The sequence below is a fragment of the Hemiscyllium ocellatum genome, chromosome 4 (assembly GCF_020745735.1).
Source record: "Hemiscyllium ocellatum isolate sHemOce1 chromosome 4, sHemOce1.pat.X.cur, whole genome shotgun sequence".
Lineage (NCBI taxonomy): Eukaryota > Metazoa > Chordata > Chondrichthyes > Orectolobiformes > Hemiscylliidae > Hemiscyllium > Hemiscyllium ocellatum.
Window position 1 is genome coordinate 125905318 of NC_083404.1, and position 21541 is coordinate 125926858.

General features: G+C 43.6%; 1 protein-coding gene across 2 annotated transcripts in view; it reads left to right on the forward strand.

The window, feature by feature from the left end:
- LOC132815089 (microtubule cross-linking factor 1) overlaps window positions 1–21541 on the forward strand; it is a 210990-nt gene that overhangs the window by 166174 nt on the left and 23275 nt on the right. For both annotated transcript variants that reach the window (XM_060823835.1, XM_060823836.1), the window contains exons 12-13: window positions 13629–13705; window positions 18051–19590. In XM_060823835.1, the coding sequence (XP_060679818.1) occupies window positions 13629–13705; window positions 18051–19590 (1617 nt within the window). The remainder of the gene's footprint in view (window positions 1–13628; window positions 13706–18050; window positions 19591–21541) is intronic.

Genomic DNA, 21541 nt, shown 5'->3' on the forward strand with positions numbered 1-21541 from the left:
CGGCCCAACAAGTCCACACCGACCTTTCATAGCACCACTCCTTCACTTGATGCTCCTTCACCAAAACCACCTGATGAAGGAGCGGCGCTCCAAAAACTAGTGCTTCCAATTAAACCTGTTGGACTACAACTTGGTGTTGTGTGATTTTTAACTTTGTCTATTTATCCTATCCATGCCTCTCATGAGTTTATAAACCTCGATAAGGTCACCCCTCAGCCTTCAACACTCCAGGGAAATAGCCCCAGCCTATTCAACCTCTCCCTTTAGGTCAAATCCTCCAACTCTGGCAACATCCTTTTCTGAACCCTTTCAAGTTTCACAACATTCCTTCCAACAGGAAGGAGACCAGAATTTCATGCAATATTCTAAAATGTTGCACCAATGTCCTGTGCAGCCGCAACATGACCTCTCAACTCCTGTACTCAATACTCTGACCAATAAAGGAAAGCAGAGCAAACGCCTTCTTCACTATCCTATCTACCTGCGACTCCACTTTCAAGGAGCAATGAACCTGCACTTCAAGGTCTCTTTGTTCAACAACACTCCCTAGGACCTTACCATTAAATGTATAAGTCCTGCTAAGGTTTGCTTTCCCAAAATGCAGCACTTCACATTTATCTAAATTAAACTCCATCTGCCACTTCTCAGCCCATTGACCCATCTAATCAAGATCCCATTATAATCTAAGGTAACCCTCTTCGAGGAGATGACCACTACATCTCCAATTTTGGTGTCATCTGCAAACTTACTAACTATATCCCTTATGCTCTTATCCTTGTGACACTCCACTGGTCACAGACCTCTACTTTGAAGAACAACCCTCCACCACCACCCTCTGTCTTCTACCTTTGAGTCAGTTCTGTATCCAAATGGCTAGTTCTCCCTGTATTCAGTGAGGTCTAACCTTGCTAACCAGTCTCCCATGGGGAACCTTGTCGAATGCCTTACTGAAGACCATATAGATCATGTCCACCGCTCTGCCTTCATCAATCCTCTTTGTTACTTCCTCAAAAAGCTCAATCAAGTTTGTGAGATGTGATTTCCCACGCACAAAGCCATGTTGGCTATCCCTAATCAGTCCTTGCCTTTCCAAATCCATGTACAGTCTGTCCGTCAGGATTCCCTCCGAGCACCTTGCCCACCACCAACATCAGGCTCACCGGTCTATAGTTCCCTGGCTTGTCCTTACCACCCTTCTTAAACAGTGGCACCATGTTAGCCAACCTCCAGTCTTCTAGCACCTCACCTGTGACTATTGATGAAATAAATATCTCAGCAAGGGGCCCAGCAATCACTTCCTTAACTTCTCAGACTTCTAGGGTGCTCCTGATCAGGTCCTTGGGATTTATCCACTTTTATGTGTTTCAAGACATGCAGCACTTCCTCCTCTCTAATATGGACGTTTTTCAAGATGTCACCATTTATTTCCCCACATTCTATATCTTCCATGTCCTTTTCCACAGTAAACACTGATGCAAAATACTTATTTATTATCTCCCCCATCTCATGCAGCTCCACACAAAGGCTGCTTTGCTGATCTTTGAGGGGCTCTATTCTCTCCGTAGTTATCCTTTTGTCCTTAATGCATTTGTAAAAACCCTTTGGATTCTCCTTAACTCTTATTTGCCAAAGCTATGTCATATCCCCTTTTTGCCCTCCTGATTTCCCTCTTAAGCATATTTCTACTGCCTTTATACTCTTCTAAGGATTCATACAATCTATCCTGTCTATACCTGACATCTGCTTCCTTTCTTCTCTTAACCAAACCCACAATTCATTTAGTCATCCAGCATTCCCTATACCTACCTGCCTTTCTGTCCATCCTAACAGGAATACACTGTCTCTGGACTCTCGTTATCTCATTTCTGAAGGCTTCATATTTTCCAGCCATCTCTTTATCTGCGAACATCTGCTCCCAATTAGCTTTTGAGAGTTCTTGACTAATAATGTCAAAATTAGCCTTCCTCCAGTTTAGAACTTCAACCTTTAGATTTGGTCTATCCTTTTCATTTACACCACTCCACAACTACTAACACTGACACCACCCCCCATCACCTCCCTCCCCCCCACCACCACAAACACTGAGCTAAGTTTCCCGAAAAGCCGCTTGCTACATCCCTACCTCAAACAAACACAAGCACTACCCCCTTCCCTCCCGCCTGGTAGCCCAACTTCCCATCCAGGCCCCCGACACCATGATGTGACAGCATTGTGCGATTTTCAGTGGATTAACAATCCAGAGAGATATCTAATGTCAGCTGGTCTGGCCTACATGTGACTCCAGCCACTCAGCAATGTGGTTAACTCTTCACTGCACTCTGGAATGGACCAGCAAGCCACTCAATTGGATCAGACCTCTTAAAGAAAGGTCTCAAAGTAATGAAACTGGATGGATCACCTGGCATTGAACTGGGGAGTGGAAAGAAGAATCGCAGAAATAGCCCTGTTGATCCTGCAAAGTTCTCTTTATTAACATCTGGAGGCTAGCACCAAAATTGGGAGAGCTGTCTCATAGACTAGTCAAGCAACCTGACATAGTCATACGCATGAAATCATACCTGGCAAACAATGTCTCATACACTGTCATCATTACATGTCCTGTCCCACCAGCAAAACAGACCCAGCAAAGCTGGTGGCACAGTGGTATGTAGTTGGGAGGGAGTTGCCCTGGGAGTACTCAACATTGACTCCGGATCCCATGAAGTCTTGTGGCTTCAGGTTAAGCTTGGGCAAGGAAACCTCCTGCTGATTACCACGAACCATCTTCCCTCAGCTGATGGATCAGTGTTCCTCCATGTTGAACAAAACATGGAGGAAGCACTGAGTGTGGCAAGGGCACAAGATGTCCTCTGGGTGGGGGATTTCAGTGTCCACCACCAAGAGTGGCTCAGCAGCAGTATTACTGATTGAGCTGTTCAGATCCTGAAGGACATAGCTGTTAGACTGGGTCTGCGGCAGGTGGTGCGGGAAAATGATACATGAGTACACCCTCACAAATCTGCCTACCAAAATTCCTTTTTGACAGCATTGGTAGAAGTGACCACTGCATAGTCCTTACGAAGATCATGTCCCACCATCACGTTGAGGGTACTTTCAATCGTCTTTTGTGGCATTGTCACCATGCTAAATGGGACAGGTTTTGAACGGATCTATCAACTCAAAAGTGACATCTATGAGGTGCTGTTGACCATCAACAGTGGAACTGTACTCCAGCACATTCTGCAGCCTCACGACCCGGTATATCCCCCGCTCAACCATTACTATCAAGATGGGTCAATCCTCGTTCAATGGAGAGTGCAGGAGGACATGACAGGAACCGTGCCAGGCACAACTAAAAAGTAAGGTGTCAACCTGGCGAAGCCCCCAAACTGGACTCCAAACAGCGTGAGCAGCAAGTGATAGACAGATTAAATAAAAATAAAATCCTGTGGATGCTGAAAATCTGGAACATAAACCGAGAAACAAAATAGGTCCTGTAAATAGTATCTGTGAAAAGGGAAACCAAGCTAGTGTTTCAAGTCTGATATGACTCCCACTTTGGAGCAGTGATAAACAGATCTCATCACCAGCTTCTCAAGGGCAACTTGAAATGAGCAGCAAATTGATTTTAAATAACCAATAAATTGGGAGCCAATGGCATAGTCAGAGCATCTAACTATTTAAGAAAACATTGGTAGTGGCCTTTTGCTGTCTGATCAAGAGGACGTGGTTAAAACTGAAAACAAAAGGAGGCAGAGGATCAGTAATCCTGTTGTGGGCAGCACAGTGGTTAGTACTGCTGCCTCACAGCACCAGGGTCCCAGGTTCAATTCCAGCACATTCTTCCCGTTCTGTGTGGTTTTCCTCCGGGTGCTCCGGTTTCCTCCCACAGTCCAAAGATGTGCAGGTCAGGGGAATTGGCCATGCTAAATTGCCCATAATGCTAGGTGCATTAGTCAAAGGGAACTGGGTCTGGGTGGGTTACTCTTTGGAGGGTCAGTGGGGACTTGTTGGGCCAAAGGGCCTGTTTCCACACTGTAGAGAATCTAATCTAATTATTTGAATGCTTGCCCTGTTTGCAAAACAGTCAAAACCCTTTCAATAGCATATGCTCAGTTCCTCGCCGGCTTGGATTAGTCCTGGAACGAGGAGGGAACCAGGGCCCAACCATTCTTCACGCAGTCAGGAACTGTAACTGACAGAACTCTTAAGGGAGCAGAGTTGGGAGTGGCTTGGAGACAGACACAGAGGAACAACAGATGGAAGATGACGGCAGAGCCAAGCTTGAGATAAAAGCTACCAGGGAACCAGATGGTTTTCTGAGCCATTTGCTGATGGAGTACAGGCAGTCTGACAGTGCTGTCACACCTGCTTCCACTTGGAAATGCAAATTCATCACACACGGCTTACAGGATATTCAGAGCAACGGTTTTCTGAAATATCAATGTTCAGGCACCTTGGAGATGCAGGCCTCATCAATTTAAACTTTTAAAAACATGAACATCTTCATCAAGATTTAAACAAAAGCAGAACGATAAAACACACAGAATGGCATAGCTTTAAACTAACCTAAGATCTCGTGCCTTTGATCAGGGATGAACACATTGGCTCAATTTGCAGCATGTAGAAGGTGAAATGGTTGATTCATCTCCGAAACAGAGAATGCTCAAACTGCACAGCTGAATCACAGAATCTCTGTAGTGTGGAAGCACGACATTCAGCCCATTAAGTCCACATCAACCATCCGAAAAGCACCCCACCCAGAGTCACCCCTCCTAACCTTTCCCTGTAACCCTGAAATTCCCCACGGCCAATCCACCTAGCCTACATGTCCCTGGGCTATGGGAGGAAACCCACACAGACAGAGGTAGAACATGCAAATTCCACACAGACAGTTGCCCGAGGGTGGAATCAAACCCAGGTCCCTGGTGCTGTTAGGCAGCAGTGCTAACCACTGAGCCACCATGCCACCCACTGAAATGTTAACCCAGCTGCTTCTGTCCATCAGAAATGCATAAGTTACGGGAGAAACTCAGCAGGTTCTTCAGTTCTGAAGAAGGGTCACTGGATTTGAAATGTTTTTGCTGTCTGTCTTTCCATAGATGCGGCCAGACCTGCTGAGTTTCTCCGGTAACTTGTGTTTCTGTGTGCTTCAGATTCCAGCATTCTGCTTTATTTTCTCTTTTGGATGCTGACTGCTAACTTGTTAGACCTTTACAGATTTCCCACATCCACATTTTTACTTTGGCGTTGACATTTGATTCAGCTGTCACCCGAGTGGCTGATAGCTAGCAGCTCACAGGCTGGGAGTGCACGGGTGGCACGGTGGCTCAGTGGTTAGCACTACTGCCTCACAGCACCAGGGACACGGGTTTGATTCCAGCCTCAAGCAACTGTCTGTGAGGAGTTTGCACATTTCTCCCCGTGTCTGCGTCGGTTTCCTCCAGGTGCTCCGGTTTCCTCCCACAATCCAAAGATGTGCAGGTTAGGTGGATTAGCCATACTAAATTGCCCGTAGTGTTCACGGGCACATAGGTGCGTTAGTCTGGGGTAAACCTAGAGTAGTAGAGAAATGGGTCTGGGTGGGTTGCTCTTCAGAGGGTCAGTGTGGACTTGTTGGGCCGAAGGGCCTGTTTTCACACTGTAGGGATTCTATTCTAGTACTGGTACGGGGCAACTTCAGCTTACCATCCAGTCAGGAGGGTGAGAAATAGCACCTTGCACTCAAATCGGGTTGGAACTACCTGTCCAAGGTTGTTTCCCCATTTAACAAAGTATTAGATAGAAATGTCTGACAGCACAAAATCAAATTTAAATGAAACGCTCTGATGTGTAAGTAATACAATAGTCAATATTCTGCTTTCTAGCATCTGAGCTTGTAATATAGAGAAAGAGACCCATGGTGTAATCACGTACAGGCAGCTTATTGGACAATTAATTTTATGGCTTAAAGAATGCTTGACAGGGATCAGTACAGTGCCTGCCCCTGTTTGATAATGAAAGTTTAAAAATATATTTTTGATCACGTCCTCCTTAATTACTGTACAGAACCACTGAGAGCTGGGAGGTTTGTGTTTGGTGCAAGCCAGTTATTTTTAATTGCAGGGATTATACTTTAACAATGGGGGAGACAAGGGATTATTTTGAGAACAACAGAACTGTGATTGTAGGATAAAGATGAAGGGGAACTTCCTCCATGGAAAAACTGACAATTTATGAGGCTCCTAAAACTCTGAAAGGCTCAGTCAGCGACCGTGTCATATCTTAGCTGTTTGGCACAGCGCATAAACTCTCCGGAAGTGAACAGGGTTGGCCACTGAATAGGGCCTGCTATGTTTAACTGTGAATCCTGTGTCATGAAGCATGTTCTAAGCAGCTGGGAGCTGTTCAGAGCAATATAATGGTGCCACTGTCTGAGGTATTCAAGTCTTTGGAGATCTTAAAGGCTGTCGGTTTTCTCTGAAGGCAGCTTGCTTTAGTCAGTGTCTCAAAACTTCAACAGGAGCTAGGCACTCTCATACTTTAATAATGCTGCTTAAAATTTTCCCACCAACCCATTGCTACACATGGAGCAAATGCAATTGTAACTGATTATATCGTTGGCCCATTGGTGCTCGAGATCTCTCTGTTTTGCACAGAACTGCCATCGCATTGTGTTTTGTCGCATTGTGTGGCAGTGCAGCACTTTCAATAGCAGTCCCACAAAGGGATTGAATTGTCATTTTTCACGACTGTCCACTCCTGTTTTTTGATCTGTCAAGGAAGAGACATTGCTTCAGAAACATAAAGAAGCATGTGTTTTCCTCTGAGCAATAAGTCGCTTTGACAATTCACAAGAATTCTCTGCACAATCCTGTCTCTTTCATAGACTCGCAGTGACTGAGTCATGTGCTGCCTGAGTAAGAGTTTCAAGATAAAAGAAACGGTAGTAATGATGGTGTGAAGTTGTTGTTTGAGGAAGAAAATATGGATTTAATAAAAGCAGATTGATTTCAACCTTTTTTTTGCACATCTCATTTGGTTCCTTCCTTTTGCCAGTCTAAAGCATAAAGAATGAATGCACATTCCAGCAGAAATGCATCCTAAATATATAAAGAACTCTGTCATCGTTTCCAGAATTTAAACCACATTTCCAACACTGGAAGCAAAATTGGCAGGAGCTTTTACTTGTCACAACTGTGCCCGAGCGAAAAGTGTGACAAGGAGAAGCTAAAGGTTCCTTGGTTTCAAAAATAAATGTTTGCATTTATGTAGCACCATTTGTGAGTGCCAGATGTGTCATTTGCTTTACAGCCGTTGAAGTCTTGTTTGAAGTATAGGCACTGTTGAAATGTAGGAAAAGCAACGGCCAATTTGCACACAGTCAAACTCCTGCTAATGCCCAATCTCTTCTGTGAAATGGTGCCCCACCAACCAACTAACCAAGCAAGCAGATGGGGTCTTGGTCTAGTGCCTGTTCCAAAAGATGGTGCCTCCAATAAACTGTGCAGTACCTCCTAAGTGCTGCGTCGAAGCAGCTAGCAAGGTTTTCACCGTCTTATCTTCCAAGCTATAAATTTGCAGTATAAAATCAGGCCAACATCCTGTGAGACAAGCTTGATGGGCCAGTTAGCCTTTTCCTCACTTTTAATTTTGAATCTGTTTTGTAGAATGTTTCTTTCAAGATATATGCACAGCTTTAATGTTCATCATAAACATCAACAGAAGAGCAAAATTGGTGGAAGGCCACGATCAAGTTTCTAATTACGAGGATCAAAAACACAACTGGCCTGCAGCTTTCACTTAGAATAAAACAGCCAGTCACCCTGAGGCTGCTTTGATAGACAGGCCACCTGGTATAGCTTAGAATAAAAGGCAATCTACTTATACAATTTTCACAGGCGTCATTATTTGCAAATGTAAGGCCATTATGAATGCTTGGCTGTGTTTTAGGAGTTTCAGAGCCCCTATTTCAGCAAGGGATTGTGTGGAAGTTTGACAATTTTAAGAGATTATTAAATGATTAACAATCATTGTGGCTGATGGAGATTTCTAATTATAAAAGAATGATGTTATAATAAGGTCCAGTGTTTCAGTTTAGTCTTTAGCTTGTAATATGGAGGGTTTTTTTTTAATTTCCTGCTGTTCAAAAGGCTTCTATTTTTCATCAATAAAACAAACATCAGACCATGCTCCATGATCGTACAGCTTTCCTCTGGCCCTTGTCTGGTTTTGGCCAAGCTTAGCAATCCTACATTGAGGTTCTTCTGCAAACAGTGTTCACCGCACAGTGAGGAAGCAAGTGCTGCATTGATCGCCCTGTAACTCTTTTCCAGCCTCTGTATGCAGGGCTTCGGTTAAGTTAGTTTGTGCATCTGCTGCAATGCACCTGCTCTGGAACAGAGGAACCAAACACCTGAGGTCAGTGCATGGATACCAATCTTGTGATCATCCGAACCACTGTGCTCCTGGGGCAAAGGCGTTGCCGTGATTCATATGTGGACCATTACAACACAATTACAACATTGTCATCAGCTACTTCCCTTTCATTTTCAGCTCTTAAAAGCAGTAGCCTATTAGAAACTAGCCTTCTTGTGTTCCTAATGCAGCTTCAGTCCAAATCCTGGAAAGGAGGATTTGGTCAATGTACTGACCAACACGAGCTAGTGCTGGAATCCTTTGGACTATGTCCAGCACGAGGGAGCATTCAGAGTCATCACTCACAAGGCCACAGGCCTTTCTTGGAATCAGAGAAACAGCCAAGTAGAGAATATACTGCATCCTTTGCTCTGAAGGAAGGTAACAGTTTGCACACTCCCCCAAGTTTGTTCCTTGATGCCTTGACACTCAATTCATTAAGTGATGCCGAGGACCCTCAGACTTGCAGTTTGGAAAACATTTGCCATCTGCCTTAGCCTGAACTACAACATCAACCAGTAAGAATCTGCTGTCAACACAGAATTACGACTGCTTGTGACTATACTAATTGAGGCATCATTTCTATCACAGGGATTTTACATCATTCACAGGCACCTTCTGGTAAAATTCATTCAAGACCATTTTACCAGATTTGTAACTGGACTGTGCAGTGACATATTGGTAATATGTTGAGTCATTAGCTGCATCTGAGTTCTGTAAGTGCGCACACCTTCCTGACAACATGATCTGAGCCTCCCACAAGTTCTGGAAAAGTTTGACCATGCTTTCAAATTGTATTCCTTACAATTTCACCAAAGCTTCACAATATGCACTAGGTATATCAAAGTGATCAATTCATTTTATAAATAGCAGTCCAACCATTTTGTTGTGTGAATTGAAAATGGCCGACACATCAAGTGCAAAACTGACTTTTTAGTAATTTAAAAACACTGACATTTTTGTGTTAACAGTGAATCATTAGGACAATATGTTCTGCTTCAATGTGAAGAGTCACCAGCAATTAACAAAGCTTTGTTTGTGTCTTTTAAGTGTTCAAAGAGGGAGAGAGACAGAGAGATCTCCAATGCCTGAGCACAGTGCTAAGTGATAAGACTGCTGTCAGCCAAGACACCTACCTGGAACACCGAGCCTTCTTTATCTGACATCTTGTTTCTGTTTTGAGGAAAAAGTTGCAATTATTTACTTAGAAGAATTTGATTCATTTTTTTACCCAAAGGAGGTAATGAGAGTCTTATATACATTGGGCCACACAAGGCCATCTTTCTTGCAACATTCACTCCTCAATTCTCGTGCGCTGAAGTAAACCACAATTTTTTTTTTGTAATTTGAACTTTGGGTTCTGCTGAGGAGAAAAACTAATCAGAAAAATGGTGCCTCACTATAAGGTGGATAAAATGCCACCTCATTTCCACAAAACGTTTGAAGGAAAATTTCTCTACATCAGGAAGGTGTACAGGGTACTAAATGGCGACACAACCTTCTGGGCATGATCAGCCAGTCCTGCTCATCGCCTCAAGCTGCCTGGTGCCACAACATGATAGCCTGAGTGCTCAAGGTGCCTTCGAGCATTCAGCCCCTTGAATGTAATCATCAGGGGCCTCGTGGCTCCTTCCACATCTCAGTCCTCAATCTGACAAAAAAAAACTCCGTATACCTCCCTAAGTTTACCTCAGTGGCCAAGTGTCCTCAAGTAGACACTGGAGGCAATTAGTGAAGTCTAAGTTTCTCCTCTTCTTGATGAATTCAGTCTGGTACACTCCAGCCCGTCCTGACTTTACAGCAGTACTGCAGGCCGACGGTGGGTGGCATTCACACACAGGGTCAAGATTAGAGTGGTGCTGGAAAAGCACAGCAGGTCAGGCAGCATCCGAGGAGCAGGGAAATTGACGCTTCAGGCCTGAGTGCAATAGGTGGATGGAGGTGGGGGTGAAGGTGATAGGTTAGAGAGGAGGGTGGAGTGGATAGGTGGGAAGGAAGATGGACTGGTGGGACAGGTCATGGGGACGGTGCTGAGCTAGAAGGTTGGATCTGGGGTAAGGTTGGGGGGAGGGGAAATGAGGAAACTGGTGAAGTCTACATTGACTCCATAGGGTTGGAGGATCCCGAGGCAGTAGATGAGGCTTCCTCCAGGCATTCACACATTTGCCTCTGATCTTCCCTCAACAGATTGGCCTGCAGGCCATCCCAGTCTCTGAGCAAGTCGTTCTGCAAAGATGGTGAGCAATTATGAAGCATAATTTCACTGGGATGAGCCTCCTAATCTCATTATCAAGCACTGATTTCCCAGAGATTCTTATAGCTCTGTTCAGAAACAATTTATCTGTTTTCTGTAGTCGGTGGTCATTGTATTCCTGATACCTTTTGCCAGTTTAACTGTTATTTTCCCAAGAATGCTTACTGCAAAACCTACAAAAAAAAACTCGGCTACTTTGTAACTTCACGCAATTGGCTATTGTTGCATTAACAAACAACAGAGGGGAAACGGTAAGATGGAGTACTTTGCTGCTGCTGTTGTTAGTGTAGTCTTGGCATAGAATGGTCAAGCCCTTTATAACTGTGTGTAGCTTTCAGACAAAAGGAAGCGAGTTTTCCTTGAGCTGAAGTAGCAATGACTGGAACACGGAGCTGCATTTTAATCAGAGTGTCGACTAGAATCTGTCATGGTACAGTCTGCAAGTGTTTACTGCACCTCAATGTTTCAGCTGCTCAACAACTCATGGAAGAGGTAAAGGGATTCTCCTTCCTGGGGAAGAGTGAATGCAAGTTTTTTTGTTACTTAGCTCAACTTCCAACACTTTGCTTCCATTTTAGCTCGCAAAGGCAAGATTTATTTCTATTTCACACATGTTCTTGTACCTTCATTTCATGTGCAGTTTGTCTTGTTTGACCAATATACCCCTGCAGAATAGCAAGAATATAGTTTTTTTTAAAAAGCCCAAATCCTTCTACCTTGTTAACGCCAAAATTCGGAACCAGATTTTCAGCAAATCTGTCACTTTAAGGATGACATTGTAGGCAGTTTGAGCTGGTATGTAGCAAGGAACATTGATGCCACACAATTGTCAGGCAATAATCATCTCCAATAAGAGAGAATATAACTACTGTCATTTGGCTGAATCATCCACTATCAACCTCCTGGGGATTACCATTGACTAGAAGCTGAACTAGTCCAGCCATATAAATACCGTGCCTTCAAGAGCAGATAGAAATTCTGTGGCTGTGGATAGAATAGCTGACCTCCGGACTCCCCAAAGCCTGTCCACCAACTCCAAGATTCAAGTCAGGGGATGAGTGTAGCTCCAACAACATTCAAGAAACTTAACATGATCCAGAACAAACTTGACTGGTACTTCATCCACCAGCTTTTAACATGCACAACCTTCAGTCCTGACAGAGAGTGGCAGCAGTGTGTACCAACTACTAGATACACTGACCAAGGCATTTTTGACATCACCATTCAAAGCAGAGAAATATATCTAGAAGGACAAGGGCAGCACAAACATGGGAAACCGGAAGAAGGGTTACACCTGAAACGTTGACATCTCCACCTCTTGATGCTAGCTGGCTTGCTGTGTTTTTCCAACCTCCTGCCCATCTACATGGGAGCACCGACAATACTGAAGATTCCTATCCAAGCTACACCATCCTGACATAGAGTCATATAGATGTACAACATGGAAATAAACCCTTCAGTCCAGCTCATCCATGCCGACCAGATATCCCAACCCAATCTAGTCCCACCTGCCAGCACCCGGCCCATATGCCTCCGAACCCTTCCTATTCATATACCCACCGAGTTGGCTTTTAAATGTTGAAATTGTACCAGCAACCACCACTTCCTCTGGCAGCTCATTCCATACACGTACCACCCTCTGTGTGAAAAAGTTGCCACTTAATTCTAAGTTATATCTTTCCCCTCTCATCCTAAACCTATGCCCTCTAGTTCTGGACTCCCCCACCCCATGGAAAAGACTTTGTCTATTTATCCTATCTATGCCCTTCATGATTTTATAAACCTCTATAAGGTCATCCCTCAGCCTCCGACGCTCCAGGGAAAACAGCCCCAGCCTATTCAACCTCTCCCTATAGCTCAAATCCTCCAACCCTGGCAGCATCCTTGCAAATCTTTTCTGAACCCTTTCAAGTTTGATAATATCTTTCCGATAGGAAGGAGATCAGAATTGTTCACGATATTCCAACAGTGGCCTAACCAATGTCCTGTACAGCCACAATGTGACTCCCCAACTCCTGTACTCAATACTCTGACCGATGAAGGCAAGCATACCAAATGCCTTCTTCATTATCCTATCTATATGTGACTCTACTTTCGAGGAGCTATGAACCTGCACTCCAAGGTCTCTTTGTTCAGCAACACTCTCTAGGACCTTACCATTAACTGACTTGGTAATATATCATGGTTCCTTCAGTAATTCTTGGTCCTAAAAGCACTGTGTGGATGTCCAAGGACAGCAGCAGATCAAGAAGGCAGTTCATTACCACTTTCTCCTGGCTAATTAGTGATGATCCAACCAGCAAAGTCCACATCCCATAAATGAGTTTTTAAAAAAGTCAAATGTTCCCTTTATTTCCTATCTCCTTGACTGTATTTTAATTTTTTTTAAAAACTCAAATAGTCCCTTGAAAGCTATCTCCTTAACTGAGAATTAGGTCACATGCCTTTCACCCACATTATCCTCTGTAGACCTGACATCCAACTTGACTAATTTAGACTATTCAAGTTATTTCATGACATTTGTTTATGGTACCACTTGCGAAGCAAGCAATACAGTTTTCAAATTGTTCTCTTTGGCACTAAATATATCGTCAAAGTAATCAACATTACGTTGAACTGTTTCCAATAATAAATTAAAGATACATTTCAGTTGATCTGATTATAGTGTTTAATAATGTGTGATTGAGCAGTTGGTAATATTGTATTTAAAGACATGCAGTGTCTTGCGTGATGATGCTGTGTTCCTTTGTTGTTCAATGAACATAAATATCAGATGTACAAAGGAACCCGCTGAGTTGTTTCATAAGCAGAAGAAGGTTTAGAAGTCGCCACCACTTGCTAATATATACCCTTTGACACATTGCTATTGTGGAGGGCTGCAACCTCTCCGGAATGCAGATAGTGGCTTGTTCTGTTTGAAAGAGTGTAACAATAGGGTGTAGCAGTGCAAATGTCAACACTGTGTCACTCAGTAACATGCAGCGTTCTTCCTTCGCAGGCTCTGAGTGAAATTTGTGAGACCAAGGAGACAGCAGAATTCCAAGAGAAGGAAACGCGGAAAGTGAATCTTCAGAGGTACGAGACTGGGTTCTGATCAATTAGAGCTTGCAGGATGTCTGAGCAATGTTTAACTCTTACTGAATGCACAGCTCGTCTCTGTGCCTCTGGACTATAGCTAGAAAATACACTCACTGTGGACTATGGCTGTGAGACCCACAGGAAAGTATATACTCTTGGGCATCAGGTGAAAATCTTCGAGTAAAAAATGAGGTCTGCAGATGCTGGAGATCACAGCTGCAAATGTGTTGCTGGTCAAAGCACAGCAGGTTAGGCAGCATCTCAGGAATAGAGAATTCGACGTTTCGAGCATGAGCCCTCCTGATGAAGGGCTCATGCTCGAAACGTCGAATTCTCTATTCCTGAGATGCTGCCTAACCTGCTGTGCTTTGACCAGCATCAGGTGAAAATGGCTGTCATACTCTATTCGTTCAACAAAATAACAGCACTTAGTAGGATCAGTATTGATTTGTCTATCGTTCTGCCAAATCAGGCAGTACCGTGGTTCAGAACAGTAACACGATGAGTGATAATAATAATGGCACATGCCATTGACATCTGTCCCATTTCTATTTTGATATTCAGCAACTGTGAATAGCAAGACAAAAAAAAACACCTTTAGGTAGTACCTTTCCTGACACAGGATGTCCCAAAGTGTTTTACAGCCAATAAAGTCTGTTCGTTGAAGTGTAGCCACTGTCGCAGTGTAGGACATGGTGCAGGAGCCCACCCAGCCAGATCTGGAGACGCCAGTCAGTGAGTGAGCAATCTCTGCCCAGTAGAACTTGATACATAACAATTGAATCAATAGAACTTAAGGGGATCACTGCAGACTGTTCCCAAACTGTTCTATGGATTATGAAACTTTGGAGGAGCATAAATGCACATCCTGTCTCCTCAAAAATCTTCCCCTTGGTGCTTGAGATCCCCAAAGAACCACATTTCCCACTTTGTGCAATCTTCTGTTCAATTTACAGTCCCCTCCCATCCCATTGGACAGCACAGTGGCTCAGTGGCTAGCATTGCTGCCTCACAGAGACTCGGGTTCGATTCCATCCTCGGGTGACAGAATGTGTGGAGTTTGCACATTTTCCATGTGTCTGTGTGGGTTTCCTCTGGTTGCTCTGGTTTCCTCCCACAGTCCAAAATTGTGCAGGCCATGCTAAATTGCCCATAGTGTCCAGGAATGTGTAGCTCGATTAGCCATGAGAAATGCGTGGTTACTGGGAGAGTGAGTCTGGGTGAGACACTCTTTGGAGGATTGGTGTAAACTTGATGGGTCAAATGGCCTCCTTCCACATTATAAGGATTTTATGATTCTCTGATCCCCACTGACAGGCTGGGGCAGTAGCACTGGAAATTCTGTTCATATGAAACCTGGAAAAGGATAGCTATCATCTTCCCAAAAGGCAGCAGAGTTTCTCGACTCAGTTTGAGTATTGGTCACATGGAGGTTGTCAGAGGTTGTCATGAATCAGTTCCTTCCTGAAGAGAGGGGAAGTGTTTCGAGTAAAAGGAAAAAGCTTGACAGACTTATTGATATTTTCCTGCCCACAAATATTGAATGTTTGCAAGAGAAAATGGATTTCATATGCTGAATGTATTTTTGGTGTTATCTCATTGTTTTGACAGCAGCTAGGATAAAAGACGACTGCTTCATCTGAAGTGTTCCTGTTAACCATCATTGTGATTTTATTGGTCAGGTGACATTTAAAATTGAAATAGATTTACATGCCGAATGTGTTTCAGATTTGAATCTCAAAAGATGAATTAGAAGCAAAAATGCATCTCCCAAATCACCTCAATTAGTGTTACATTAAGTGCGTTAATTTTAGGGCAAATCAGAAAACAAAATGTTGCTTTTTCAGGGTGATTCAAATCTGTTTAAAAATAGTCTTCAATGACAACCACATTTCCTAACTTGCCCTCCTGACCCTCAGTTTTTACTGGGTAAATGTTCAGCCTAATGTAGACCCAGGGTTGATTATAAAACATGGTGACTTGGTCAGTGGCATAGCTGCAGAGATGCTGGATCTGAGTTTTGATTAAAATAAGTACAAAACATCAGTTATCCCTCTTCAAGCGCTGATCCCAATAAAATATAGGAGGATGTTGGATGAGGATATGACTGACAGCATTCTTCTCTGGAGAACAGAAGGGTTAAGGACAATGTGATGGAGACATTAAGGTTATGACATGGCTCTCATGTTGCAGTTGTATAAGACTCTGGTGCGGCCTCATCTGGAGTATTGTGTGCAGTTTTGGTCGCCATACTATAGGAAGGATGTGGAAGCTTTAGAACGAGTGCAGAGGAGGTTTACCAGGATGTTGCCTGGAATGGTAGGAAAATCTTATGAGGAAAGGCTGAGGCACTTGGGGCTGTTCTCATTGGAGAAGAGAAGGTTTAGGGGAGATCTGATAGAAGTGTATAAGATGATTAGGGGTTTAGATAGGGTAGATACTAAGAACCTTTTACCGCTAATGGAGTCAGGTGTTACTAGGGGACATAGCTTTAAATTAAGGGGTGGTAGGTATAGGACAGATGTTAGGGGTAGATTCTTCACACAGCGGGTTGTGAGTTCATGGAATGCCCTGCCCGTATCAGTGGTGAACTCTCCTTCTTTATGGTCATTTAAGCGGGCATTGGATAGGCATTTGGAAGTTATAGGGCTAGTATAGGTTAGGTAGGATTCGGTCGGCGCAACATCGAGGGCCGAAGGGCCTGTACTGCGCTGTATCCTTCTATGTTCTATGTTCTAAGGATTAGGGGAACTCAGGGCCCAAGTTTAGGGTGGCATGGTGGCCCAGTGGTTAGCACTGCTGCCTCACAGCACCAAAATCCCAGGTACAATTCCAGCCTTGGGCGACTGTCTGTGTGGAGTTTGCATATTCTCCCCGTGTCTTCATCGGTTTACTCTAGGCGAAACAGCTTCCTCCCACAGTCCAAAGATGTGCCGGTCAAGTGAATTGACCATTCTAAATTGCTCATTGTGTTAGGTGCATTAGTTAGAGGGAAATGGGTCGGTGTGGACTCATTGGGCCAAAGGGCCTGTTTCCACACACTGTAAGGAATCTAATCTAATCTAATCTAGCAGTAAAAATATGCAGCTTGTTACCACATGGATTAGTTGAGGCAAAGACAGTGGATCCATTTCTGAGAAGCTAGATAAGTGCAGGAGGAAGAAAGGAAAACAAGAATATGCTGCTAGGATTTGAAGAAGGAAGGTGATGAGAGGCTTGTTTGGAACATGAACATTGGAGTCAAATGGCCTGTTTCTGTACCGCCATTCCACATACCCTTGTGTATCAGTCATGGTAAAATGCTCATGCATAAAGATTGAGGACGATGTAGTTCTGAAGAGGGAGCAGCAGCCACAGACTGGTGACCCAGCCTGAATCAGTACACAGTTGGAGTACAAATTCTCAAACCACATCAGGTCAGTTGGAATCCTTCTCCTAGATGCGTTTTATGGATTGGTGACCCAAACCAGCAATTTATTTTTTGGCCTTTAATGGGCATCCTTGATTGCCCATGGCTGTGGGTCTAAGGTTGAGGCCAGTCCAGGTAAGTATGGCAGATTTTCTTCCCTAAAGGATCTTACTGAACCAGATTAGTTTTTAATAACATTCATTACAGAATTTTAATTCAAGATTTTTATTGAATTAACATTTCGCCATCTGCCATGGTGGGATTTGAGCTTCTGGCCCTTGAACATTAGTCTGGGGTTCTGAATTACCGGTCCAATGATATTACCACCAAGCTATGGCCTCCTCCTTGAGCACATTGTCCAGGCTAATGCATTGGTGCAGTAATGCTGCATTGCCAGAGGTGTCATCCTTTGGTTGAGACTCTTAACTAATTGTTCGAGGAGAAAGTGAGGTCTGCAGATGCTGGCGATCAGAGCTGAAAATGTGTTGCTGGAAAAGCGCAGCAGGTCAGGCAGCATCCAAGGAACAGGAAATTCGACATTTCGGGCATAAACCCTTTTGATGAAGGGCTTATGCCCGAAACGTCAAATTTCCTGTTCCTTGGATGCTGCCTGACCTGCTGCGCTTTTCCAGCAACACATTTTCAGCTCTTAACTAATTGTCTTAGGTGGACAATATGTTGCAATATTCCCATTCCAACCAGTACCAGCAAAATAATAGAGATTAATAATTGTTTCACCTCATTGTTGCTTGCAGTTGCTGCTAATACAGAATAGCTGATGATATACACATAGGAACAGTAACAAGGGTCCAAGAGATGCATCTAATACGTTGTGTGAAATGGCACTAGTACTGGCTGCGTTTTTGTTTGATGGTACAGTTTTATTTCTTCATTCTTGAGGCAACACTAAAAATCTTCCTGTTTTATTCAAAGGGCAAAATCGGTTTCCTCCATGTCAGAGTTTCAACGTTTGATGGACAGTTCCCCTTTCCTCCCTGGTGGTCCTCAGCTACAGGTAGGCCTCACCAAGGATGAGACCACCCCACCGCTGTCTCCAGATGACCTGAAGTACATTGAAGAGTTCAACAGGAAAAACTGGGAGTACACTAACAGGGATAATCCAACAGAAGCCTGGATAGAAAAGACTGAAAGTGATAAAATAGTTAGCAGTTTAGCCTCAGAGCCCTTCCAGTCTGCCTCGTGGTACCTCACAACTAGTGCCACAATGACAACAAACACAACAAGCAGCCAAGATTACACTCAAAAACAGCTTCAGCGGAGTAGCATGAACCCGGATAAATTGGGAACACGACTTTATCACAGCCCACCTCTGATTTGTAGGTTTGATGGGTCAGCACATCCTAATAAAGATGGAACGAACGTAGTTGATTCGGATTATGCATTTTCTAAGATCAAAGTGAATGGCAATGTCGCTGAGCCAAAGGCAGGTCCAGCAGATGTATTTGGAAGATGGCCGTGTGACATTGGCAAGCACCATAAAGACCTACTGGAGGGTGGGCTCCATCCAATGGAGCACCCAATCTGCAGCACTGTTGGCTTCGCTTCATCACTGCACGACTTGAAAATTTCTGGCAACATGAGTGATGACATGAAGGAAGTTGCTCATTCAGTCATGAGCCGAATACGTTCTAACTCAATAGAACCCCAGTTCAAAGACATTGCGTGTCAGACTAATGGCTTCACAAGTACGGGAACACAGACCACACGCACCATCAGTGTAGGTCTACAGACGGACTGTCTTAGAGGCATCAGTAGCAGTCCACACAAGTGTCTAACCCCAAAGGGAGGCTCAACTCCAGTGTCATCGCCCTCACGGAGTTTGCGAAGCAAACAAGTGGCTCCTGGAGTTGAGAAAATGCAGGCGAAATTTGAACGCACATGCTGCTCCCCAAAGTATGGCTCACCCAAGCTGCAAAGAAAGATTTCAGCAAAATCCGATCAGCCAAAAGATCGGATTTTGCCTAATAACCAACAGAAGGGATTTAATGAGTCAGCCTGGGCCAGGTCGACCACCACACGAGACAGTCCAGTCCACACGACCATTAATGATGGCCTTTCAAGTTTGTTCAATATTATAGATCACACACCTATAGTTTGTGATACTTCGCAGAGGTTGTCCAGGTCGATGAGTAGGTCTAAGGCCACAGATCCCAGGTCAAATTATGTGCTGGTTCAGGAGTTTTTGAAGAGTGTCCGTGGCAGATCACCAAGCCCTGTCCACGTGACCATAGAATCCGAGATGGAAGGAGATGGCGAGGATCTCATTGCTAAGCAGGGAGTTCCCCTTTCTCCAGGATATACACTTGCTGAAAGCCCTGCCAGGATCTTAAACAAACACCCGTTTGAGCAGGCTCTTAATGAGGAACAAAATCAAGCTAAGAACAATCAGAAACCTGCCAGTGAGGATACAAAGGCAGATGATCCAGATGGAGCTTCCCCTGGTTCCCTTGAGGTAATTCTGTTTCCTTACTTTGTCTGAGTTCTTACAGAGAATTTTAATACTTTCAAAAATATATCTGTGCACTTTACATTATATCTGTGGCTGAATTCACAAAGCTGCAGGTCAGGGGACAATAGGTCAATTTTGTGACAAGTGTTTTGTATTTTAGTCCTTTATGGTTGACTAGATCCTGACACTGTGAGGGAAAAGGGGATCTGGTTTATTGAGTTGTACACTAAGATAGCGAGGTGAAAGGGATCTTGCACTGGCCATTGATCAAGCCCGTTTTTGTTTGGTGATGGAGAGTAAACAATTCCAACCCTGCCCTAAGTTTTAAATGAGCTTTGGGTTTGACTTGCAGCTCAAAAAATTGTCAAACGCCAAACAAGGTAAACAGCTTTAACACTTTGTGTCCATCTACAAGTCTTTATTCAAGTCTAACTGTTGTATTAACAAAATAAAAACAAATTGAATCTTCTCTGGTCACCATTTCAATGGATTTGGAACCAATCATGGACATTGCTTTGTGGCATTGTCACAGGTTAATGTTGAGTATGTTTGGTTCACATTAAAATCAGTGAAGAACATGAGAACGGAACATGAGAATGAGAACACCCAACAAGGGTGACTGGATAGTGAGGATTTCCGATGCATGACCTAAGATCCACTGACCTTCAATGTAGCACTGTCCAGACTGAAATCAATTGCCTTCAACACAGACCAATAACTGGACACAGGATTCCCGATCCCCAGTGTTCAGCACATTATGCCAGAAAGCACTGAGCTGTCAGAGAGCATTGGAAAACAAATGTTAAATTCATTTTCATTAGTCTTGAAAAACAAAGTACATTTTGTAAAGCCTTTTGACTTGCACTCATCAGAACATTCACAAGAATACCAGTGTAAACGGAAATAATATTTTGTATGTTTGAGAGGAGAGTGCTCATTGGTTGGCGAGTAGGCAATGTCATTAGGGAATGCATAGAATTGGGGTCAGCTTGTTAATGTATGCACCTTCCTGTGCACCTTAGAATCGATTAAGAATTGTCAGTCAATTCCAGGTTGGTGTCCTTATGTGTGCTGTAAGGTACAGCGCTCTGTACTTTGCAGACAGAAAGCACTTGTACATGCTCCGCAGCAACCACTGAGAGCTTGGTTCTGAAGATGAGGAATACCGGACTCAAACCGTTAACTCTATTTCTGTCTTCGCAGATTTGCTGAGTTATTCCAGCATTCTCTGTGTTGGTTTCAGATCTCCAGCATCCACAGTATTTTGCTTTCATGTATATGCACTGCACTTGTTTCAACTCAACAAAATTGGTGACAGTTGATAGTTCATTCTTTGGGGCAATGCCTTGGCAAATCCGTATCAACCTGCCTGGTTTAATCTTAACCAATGCTTTGCAGATAACTGTCGGTGATCACCAACTGGTGCAATCTCAATGGTAATGCCTCGACCAATCAGAGTCCACTTCCCAACCAATGAGCACTTTTTTTCTCACTTTGTATAACATGTTATTGCCCTTTATAGCAGTATTTCTTGTGAATGTCCCGATGAGCACAAAATGAAAATGAAATGTGCCTTTTTCGGAGATACTCAGATTCTGTACTGTCAAACAACAGTGTATTTTATTCTCAAATTTCTTGGGAAGCAGTGGCAGTGGGAGCAAATGAGCACAGGAAATGGCTGTGAGCTGGAAGGAACAAGGTGGAAAATCTGACAATTAGCAGCAGGAATCCAAATTAACTGCAGAGTGACCCTCGCTCCTGAAATTTGGTCACATTTCTAGAAGAAATAAGTCAATTAAAATGAATACTTTTGCCCACAGTAAAGAAATATTTTAACATTCTAATGATGCTTTCATCTTTCCTGAACACCTAGCACGCAAAGAGAAAAACAAATAAGTTGCCTTATAAGTTCAGGAGATTTATGTTTTAAGATTTTGAAGGGAAATAAGAACAA